Here is a 10,013-nt window from a genome sequence, read left to right as displayed (position 1 = left end):
TCCAGCCCACCCCGCCCCCCGCCTTCACTATCTACTGTCTTAATTCCGTTTTTAACAATAAATGTTATTTTAGAATGCTTCCACTAGCAATAGCTATTGACCTCTCCGAAGCAAGCTTATGGCTCTAGTGACCCTACACGCTGGATTCTGAGACAGGGCCAACTTCAAGTACTCTGTTTTGCCCAACAAATCACTGAAACATTCCCCAGATCTCAATGACTTGGATCCCAAACGGCACTGAAGAAAACGTGAAAAAAAACACACACCAGAATCTCTTGCTTTTTCATGAGTCTAATGCAACTGTATTTACATATTATACCCCACCATGTATTTTATAGTTACTGTCATAGAGTATAGTCAGTCTAGCTTGTACCCTGTTAATCACTGGTCAGAGATTTCTATGTAGACATCATAATGATAACTTGGAAGAAGTATTTAATCGTCTACCATGTTGGTACACAAATTTATCACATCCTGTTTTTCATTGTTGAGCTTTTAGGCTGTTTCTACTATTGTTTGCCATTATAAAATGCTGGCCCCCCAAAACCCACATTTACTTTGCATTTATCTTTCCCACAGTAGGAATTACTAAGTCAAAAGAAACAAAAATCATGATGACACTTACTACCTATGGGCAAGAACGGAGAGCATGCTGAGCTGGGACTGCCCACCCTGGCTCTGCTCTCAACCTCTGCCAAGTAACTTAAACTCTAAGTATGTTGGACAATGTCTAAAATAAGAATGATGCCACCTGCCCTGGCAGTAAATCTGCTGAAGGTCAAACTGATTGATGTGGAGAAAAGGTGAAGTGACGCAAATCTTAGATGCTACGAGGGGCAGAAGTCCTATTTGGGGATGTCAACTCAAATGCCATTGACTCATCTATCTATTAAAAACCCTGGGGGCCCTCAATGTACTGAACACTACGTTGCTGCTGAGACGATAGAAATGAAAAAGAAACGCCCTGTCCCACAGAGCCTCGAGGGAGAGCAGGGGAGGGGACAACAACTCTAAGGCAGGGGTTGGGTCCCAGTGCATGGGACCACAGCACAGACATGCTGGGAACCCGGAGCGGTTTCAGAGGAGGTGGTGTCGGAACTGGGCCTTGAAAGATGGAATGAGAAGGGTGATTAGAGTCCAGCGGGGTCAGAGCTTATGGAGGTGAGATGGTTTGTAAAACAGGGAAGCCATGTTCGGGCAACGAGAGGTCTAGGACTCTTCTGCAGCTCCAGCCGCTAACCATCCCGGTGCCTGACCAGCACCGAGCTCAGCTTCCTCACTGAGCGACAGTGGAGGAAAGAGTGCACCCCTCGTGTGGAATCGTCTGTATCACCACTGCACAAAGGCACGAATCGGTTCTCTAACTGTTTTCTATTTCATTCCTCACACCGGGATTGTGTTGGGTTTGCAGCAGCAAAATATCTGATGTCGTATGTGGTCATTCTGACAACTCACATTTCTCTCAAGTTTTGAAACAGAGAGCTTATGGCCATCTTAAGCATACAAACTTTGAATGGTGACAGCTGGGTACTAGACTTATGAGGATCACATTGTAGGTATATAAACACTGAATCACCATGTTGTACACCTGAAACTAGAAAAGAATGCTATAGAGGTAAGGTTCATAACATGTCGACTCAAGAGTTTTCTCAATTTCGAGTTATTCAGAGTTGGTATGAATAGTGAGCTCCCTGATAACCATGGAAATATGGATAATCAAAGGGAAAGAAATGGCCGAACCTACATGCTAGTAATGAAATGCGTATTAAAAGAATGTGCAGGTACCATTCTATACCGTCTAAAACATCAAAAATATTTCTTTGCACGAAGCCACACACAGGCAGGACTGGAAGCAGGGAGAGGGAAGATGGTAAGACACTCCTGGAGAAATATCATTACTGGGCATTATGGAGCTTCTGTCTTCCTCAAAAGCAACCTGGCAAGATTTAACAAGCTCTATAAAAAGGTTCACAGTCTTTAACCACAGAATCCCTCTTTATGAAATATACCCCAAGGAAACAGGTCACTTAAAGGGAACCAAGAAACATCAAACATGTACATGGCCTAATGGTAACAATAACGAAAAACTGGAAACGTTTCTAATTACCAACAAGCAAACTATGAAATGTCGGCACCACGGACTATACAGCCATTAAAAATAAATACTTGTTGTTCTATACATACACGATTTCTATATATATCAGGATTTTTTTTTCAAGAAACAGAAAAGAAGGTAAAATCATCATTCTAGGCAAAAAGGCTGTATGTACTCTGTAAAAGCTACACAAATGTAAAGGGCTTCAAAGTTTGGTGTTGACTAGCATTCGAAATAAATCGACTATTAAAATCACCTGTGTTTGTGAGAGCTGAATGCTCTGGACCTGCGGGAGCAGGAAATAAGCATTTGTGAGCTGCTGCGCAGACCCTTCTGTAGAGATTCTGCGAGTACCAATTCCAGAAACCTGCAGGAGACAGAGAGGAAGAGGAGGTGGGAGGATATTCCTCTATTAGTTCTGAAGTACATTTGCCATCACACTAAAATACGTTTCCAAAGGAAATCTGTATTCAGCATCTTGGCCTTCAAGATTCCATTTACCCAATTATTATATTTATCTTCAACAACAATAAAAAAAATGCAACAAAAGTTGCTGTATTTCAGCAGAATATTCCTCATTGTAACAAATCTTTTCACAACTAGTCAACTTTTCTCATAGGGGACCCCGTGCTTCATGGAATCCAGTAAGAATTAACCACACAAATCTTTTCACAACTAGTCAACTTTTCTCATAGGGAAAAGTTCTGCTTCACGGAATCCAGTAAGAATTAACCATAAATATGGTTAGATAGATCTTGGCACTTAAATCACTTCTCGTTAGGTCCTCTTTTAACGATGTCACAGGTACAACTTAAGATAAAGAAACCTAACTACTTTGGGGAACAACAACAAAAAGATACCCCGCTCTCCCTTCCTAGTGCCTTGATGTGAATAGCGAGCCCCTTGAGACCTGGCCCCCACGCACACAACCCATGTTCCCTGATGAGAAATATTCCTGAGCCCAGGGGGGAGGAGGCCAAGTGGCTAGAAATTCCCCCTCTAGGTGCCTCCCTCTGGCCTGTTTGTGGGGTGCGGGCTGCGGGCTTTGAAAGCCTGCTATATTCTGTACTAGAAAACTGTACGGCAGATTTCATTATTTTGTCCCAGTGCCCTTCAAAGATGCTCGGTGAGAGGGACAGCTCTGCACAGCCCCTGCGCCACGCGAGGCAGGAGAGGGGGAAAGCGGGGGAGTCCAGCAGCACTAACAGCTTCACTATTACTGCTATACGCCAGGTGGCAACATGTCCAAACGTCTTCTTAAACTATCCAAACCCTGTAAGTCAACAACCAAACTATGTGCCAGAAGGAAAAAGTTACTTACGTGATAGGAAAGGACTCCATGTGAGGAGGTATTAATAAATAAAGAACTTTCAATGTTCCCTTCTTCAGTAGGTAAGAAAATAATTCTGAAGGAAGTTCTCCCCATTGCTGGAATCACCTGAGAAAGAGGCACCTAATTAGCCGTTTGGAATGGCCCTCCTTGAAAAATTATCTCGCACAGACTTTCTTTTGGGTGATTTCTGTGAACAGACGTTAGCATCTTCTGCACCCTAGATTTGTAAATAGCAGGAATCCCCGAGAATCCCCCCAAACAGATCAACAACCACAATCTAAGAGAACATTCCAAAGAACAGAGTGTGGACTCATGGCAAGATAGTTGCCGAGTCCTTTCACTTGGGATTAGACTCACATGCCTCACATCTTTCCTTTTCCCTCCTCTTCCACACCCACATGTTCAACGCCTTTATCTAACACAGTTCTAGCTTTACTTAACACATTGATACTAAATAAAAGTCAGGGAGCCCGACTGGCATGGCTCAGCGGTTGAGGGTCGACCCAGGAACCAAGAGGTTACCAGTTCAATTCCTGGTCAGGACACATGCCTGGGTTGCTGCCGGTTCAATTCCTGGTCAGGGCACATGCCTGGGTTTCGGACTTAATCCCCCAAGGGGGCATGCAAGAGGTAGCTGATTGATGATGTTTCTCTCTCACTCTCTCTTCTGCCATTTCCTTAGTCACAGCATTTTTTTAAAATTGATTTGAGAGAGAGAGAGGAGGAGAGAGACAGGGAGAGAGAGCGGAGAGATAGAGAGAGACCTCTGAGAGAGAGAGAGAGAGAGAGAGAGAGGAGGAGAGAGACAGGGAGAGAGAACGAAGAGAGAGAGACCTCCATACCCCCTACTACTGGGGATCGAGCCCACACCCTGACCGGGAATCAAATTGTGGACCTTTCAGTGCATGGGACAATGCTCAACCAACTGAGCTACACCAGCAATTTTTAAAAAGTGCATCAGGTGGCCCTAGCTGGTTTGGCTCGGTGGATAGAGCATTGGCCTGAGGACTGAAGGGTCCCAGGTTTGATTCCAGTCAAGGATACATGCCCAGGTTGTAGGCTTGATCCCCAGTAGAGGGCATGCAGGAGGCAGCCGATCAATGATTCTCTCTCATCATTGATGTTTCTATCTCTCTCTCTCCCTCTCCCTTACTCTCTGTAATCAATAAAAATATATATTTTTTAAAAAGTGCATCAGTGGACATAAGTAAGCAAAATAAATAAGTAAAAGCCACTGGTAATTGGGAATCTTCATTACAAGTTAATGACCACCGAAATTGAAACTACTGAAAGACCAGGGTCTTGATCTCTGTGTAATGGTGCACATTAGCATAGTAAGGAGTTATTTTCTACCTCTTACTCCTGCATTTCCAAGGAGTCCTACCTAGCTTAGTGGGTTCACCAGATGAAGAGATCACAACTATTAACTTGTATTAGTTACTAAAAGCCTCAACATGGGTTGTCATTTCAAAACAGATAACATTAAGTATCTTTAATGATGAAAAAGTCTTATTAAATATACATCCATTACTACCTAGTTTAGACTGTTACTCTTTTTTCCCATGGAGATATCAAGAACCACCAAAATCATGAATATGAACAACTAAAAAAAAATAAGTGCTAAAGCAAACACACAGAAGGAAAGAGCTTGGGTAGCAGAAAAAGGGGAGACAGGGAGCAGAAAGTAAAAACTCGAGGCCAAAGAAAGCAAGAAAAGCTGGCAGCCCGCCACAGCATAGTTTCCAAAAGCACATCAACACTCACCCTGCAATGAACAGGAGGCACATGGAAATGTCCAGCAGCTGTAAACACTGAATTCACCACGACCTCGCTATCTCGACTCGGGTTATAAGCATAGAGGATCTTGGCTGCAGGGTGTCCCAGGAACCTAGGAAAACAGAGGGAAAAATAATATATGAATAATGCATTGTGTGCTTATAACTATAACTATCCATCCATCCATCCATATATATACTAGTATATACTTTAAACCAAGAAAGCTGTTGATGTTTATTACAAAGTTAAAAGCAACAATTATCAAACCCTGTTATTAATAAAACATTTCATCAACAACGGAAAAAAAACACCCCCCCCCCAAAAAACTTTCTTTACAAGACTAATGCCAACCCATTGTAGCACCCCACTGGTTTTTGGGTTACAGGTAGTCAACCCATCCAGGCCATAACATGCTTGCAAAAAGCACACAGTGGGAACCAGGTACTACGTGTCTGGCTGGGACTCTAAATCAAATGCACACATGTTTAGATAAGAAACTGTGCTCATAGAGAAACCCAAGTTTTTTAGGGTTTGCTTCCTGAGTAATAAATTTAAAGAGGCTTTTCAGGGGGATGAGTTTCAACTGGCAATGAGACTTAATAAGTCTTATAAAAATTTAACTGTTACGACAGACCATTCTTCTGAGAAAAAATGAAAACCCTGTAACACCTTCTAGCAGTGGCTTTCACCCAGTTAAATACCATGAGACTTTCAGAACACCCTGATAAAAGTTTGGCTCCTCCCTCCACAAACATGAACACAGGAAAGTTTAGACGTAACTTCAAAACTTTCTATGAACCTCGGAGTAAGGATCTCTGCTCTATAGCAAATACCCTAGCTGCTGAAGACCTTTCTTTTGGCTTTCCCACCTACAAGGCTGGCTCTGACCAAGGAACTGTCGGGCCCACCTACCTGGAGCTACCTGCAATGTTCCCTCTAATCATTTACCTCTGGTTCCACTGCCCAATGCCAAATTCACTCCAGTTAAATTAGCTGCAGTACTAGAGAGCCTGCAACAATTTCACTGAAATCATTTCTCAGTTTTAATACTCTCAGTGACAAGACCCAAATATACAGTTTTCATTAGTAAGGCTCACAAATAAAACTATATTCTAAAATCAGCAAAAAACTCATCTCCGGTATGCTTGTGCTTTTTAAAAAATGCAGCACAAAAAAAAAAAAATGAAGCACAAGTCATTTTGCTTACACACAACGGGATTCCCAAAATACTGTATTATCACTATCAAATCCTTGGGATTTTTCTTCTAGCTTTTCCTCCTACTTTTAATCACAGACCTTAATTGAAGATTTCATACATCCAATGTGTATTTTTTAAAATAAGTCCTGCCCTGGCCTTGGTGGTTAGAGTGTCAGCCCGAGGACTGAAGGGTTTCGGGTTCAATTCCCGGTCAGGCCATGTACCTGAGTAGCAGGCTCAATCCCCAGCTCAGCATGTGGGAGGCAACCGACCGATGTGTCTCTCTCACATTGATGTTTCTCTCTCTATATCCCTCTCCCCCCCACTTCCACTCTCTCCAAAAATCAATGAAAAAAATAACCCCAGGTCAGGATTAACAAAAAATAAAGAAAATCAGTCCTTTACAGCCAGTTACAAGTAAAATACACATCAGTGTGATTAAAACCTTGCACTTTCACTGTCTTTAATGATACAACTAAAATTTTTATACTACCATATGCATAAAGGGCCACCGCCGAAAGCCCTACCTCAAAAGTACTGGGTTCACCTTTGTCTTTTCTCTCAATTAAATTAAATAAACAAGGACTTCCATGGGTTTAGGGTTTAGGTAAATAGTAAGAATCAATCAGCAAAGTTATTACTGCTGATCCTCAAAGGCTTATATCCCATTCACCCAATTAGAACACAAGATTTTTTGTTTCAAAGGACACAAATGTCTCCCAGAGGAAGAGATTAGAAAACACAGCGACAAAACTGCAATGTTCCGTAGTCCGGGGACTGCATCCAACAGACTTCCCCAGGCCTGACCGAGCACGCTGCTGAAACCTAGCTAGCACTGTGCTATTTTTACTTTATTTTTTAAATTCTATTTTTAAAAGTGTTATGAGGATAAGAATTTCCTTCGCTGGTGACAACTGGAAGATGCCTTGTTAATTTAATACTACAAAAGAACGATTAAAATCTCTTATGAATGATTAGCACTTTAAACCTCAGGACCAGCAGAATATTAACCCTTAAAATAAACCCTAAGAAGTACCAGTAGGCAGGGGACAACTGAAAAACATGATCCTGATCAGGCACCCTAGAGGGAAATCAACGCTATGAAAAGGAATGGGGCTTGCCCAAGGTCAACGTCAAAATAAACAGCAGCCAAAGCTGAACTAGGGCAGGGAAGAAATCAGGAGAAGAACTATGGCTTAAGTTTTACTATAATGCCTACAAATTATGCCATTTATCAGAAGTTAGGTAAAATGACTAATTTTTAAAGGTTGTAATTTAAACTCATTTGTTCTTACTGAGATTTTAAACACTTCCACAAAACCTATTTATTCCCATAATCATATCCTAGATAGATCTCACTTATAAGTAAAATAGCACTTATAAGTAAAATAGCTTAGGAATCAGATTTATTCTGTCACTCCGTGAGCAAACCGCATTGCTCCTCTGCAACAAATGTATGAACACATTTTAATGCATGGTCAAATACAGAGATATTGGAAAGTAACACACACACACACACACACACACACGCACACACACACACGCACACACCCGCACACATCCTATCCAGGATTGATTAGAAGATTCAAATGACAAGAGATGTGGCTGTGCTTTGAGAACTATAAAACTACTACATAAATGTAAGTTAAGTAAATCATCCAAAGGTGACTCAAGTCTAAAAATTAGCAACCTTTTCAAGTCAAAGAATTTAAGCTTTTTTTAAAAATATGCTTTCAGCCATCAGGACCAGCAATTGATATATATATATAGCTAATTAACATATGTAGCTAATATATACATCCATCCAGGTGCACTGATTACAGGACTTCTACATTACTGAAGAGTAAATATATTATACACAGCCAGCATCCTATGACCTGGAATGGTTTACCTACCCTAAGTGCACTGATTACTATCCATCTTATTCTATCTACCAAACTGTACTAGACACTTCTTTAAAGTAGGTCCTCCATTAAAACTTTTTACAATAAAGACTTTCCATAAAAGCACTGTGCTCTCTCAGAATTTGAAATCAGTGAGGTTTTATTATAGATTTAGCTCCTAATAAAGTTTCTTGACCTAAGAGTAAAAATTCATAAACGAAAAAGCAGGCACCTAGAGTCTTATAAAGTTAGCAATCTCCCTCCACACTTTTATCTCTTCTTCCTTTTACAGAATCTCCTTTAAAAGCTCCACAAGGTACTTTACAATGAAAATCCATTCTCTCTCACTGCCGCTCCATTCTCTTGGATCAGAAGGAAATGGAAAGAAAGACACCCAGATGAATAGGGGAGGACATGCCAGGAGACCCCCCACTAACTCACCCCAGATGCTCTCTTAACACCTCGGTTATTTCATTCACATAATTTTTCTCGTAACTCAAAAAGCTCTTCGTAAAACTCAAGTGAGGCTCCAGGCTGCTAAAGCAAGCAGAGCTTTTCCATCCGAAACACTCGTTTACTTCCACCCTGGAAACTCGAGAAATCTGAAATTCTATCTACTCAATGCAGCAACATTCTGCATCCAGGGAGTTGAACACTCTAAGTTTCAAACTTTGTCACAGCCAACAGGAGTCCTGAAGTTCACTCCTCTCCTGCAGGGCTCCACCCTTCTCTTCCTTAATTTCCCCCGAGTTCACAGATTAGTCTCTCAACTGACACTCGTCACATTCCCTTCACCTCATGGTTCTTAACAGGAGGCACAGTCAGTAATTACAGCTTATGCGCTGTCCTCCCCACTTAACTCATTTCCAAAATCTTAACCGTAATAACGAGTGTCTGTATAGTGCAAGTTTGAAACCTGAAGCATAGAGAGTAGGAAAAACAAGTCAGTAAACGAATCTAATGAAATGAATTCAGAAACCATCAATATTTAGCGTTTTTCATTATAAAATAACCTGATTTATTTTAGAAAAACAAGAACTTAATATTGACTTCCTATTAAATTCCAATCACTACAAGTTATTATAAGTACATTTGTTAAAAACTAAAGGGCTAAAACAATTCTTATACTCTCCTTTGCACACACACAAAAATATTCCCTTTAACAATTCCCAGGATTGATTTCCCTTGATATTCCAAACATATTTTTAAAGTATTTAACATCATATACGTATAAAATCTCCTGAGAGAAAATAATGCAAATAAGTTCTTAAAAATTATAAAGAAAAAATACTTACTGAATTCCAAAATCTAGAACTGGTGGCTGGAAATGTAAGCCCTTTCCACTAAATAGTTTGTCTGAGAAGCTAAAAAAAAGAAGAATAGAGAGATTAATTTTTGTTGTAGGTTTAAAATTTGAATGCTAAGTTAAGAGAATATCTTAGGCCAATGGCTCTTATGAGATACAATTTAACTCTCTTGTAGATGAGTCTGAACTAGATTTTCAATGCTAAAATTGAATTATTAGAAGTCTAATATATTTCTGCAGCTGCAAAAATCTAAGATACTCTTAGATTATGGTTACTACAACTTCATATCTAATGTACAAGTTCTGTAAGTATTCAGATAAAAATAGGGATAGATTTCATTTTTAATAGGTTTCATTTCTGGATGAATTCAGATAACATGACTATTTTCATAAACCCAAATAAAAGAAATGACATTCAAAAG

At 40.4% G+C, this 10,013-nt stretch overlaps 1 protein-coding gene across 1 annotated transcript in view; it reads right to left on the bottom strand.

The window, feature by feature from the left end:
* KIAA0922 (KIAA0922 ortholog) overlaps positions 1 to 10,013 on the bottom strand; it is a gene marked incomplete at its 5' end in the record, with an annotated part of 147,381 nt that overhangs the window by 65,064 nt on the left and 72,304 nt on the right. Inside the window, 4 exons of the mRNA XM_014543902.1 lie at positions 2,352 to 2,462; positions 3,417 to 3,533; positions 5,193 to 5,316; positions 9,581 to 9,649. Of these exons, the coding sequence (XP_014399388.1) occupies positions 2,352 to 2,462; positions 3,417 to 3,533; positions 5,193 to 5,316; positions 9,581 to 9,649 (421 nt within the window). The remainder of the gene's footprint in view (positions 1 to 2,351; positions 2,463 to 3,416; positions 3,534 to 5,192; positions 5,317 to 9,580; positions 9,650 to 10,013) is intronic.

Source organism: Myotis brandtii, unplaced genomic scaffold (genome assembly GCF_000412655.1).
Source record: "Myotis brandtii unplaced genomic scaffold, ASM41265v1 scaffold34, whole genome shotgun sequence".
Lineage (NCBI taxonomy): Eukaryota > Metazoa > Chordata > Mammalia > Chiroptera > Vespertilionidae > Myotis > Myotis brandtii.
Note: the sequence above shows the minus strand (reverse complement) of the source record. Positions and strands in the feature narration are given on the sequence as shown.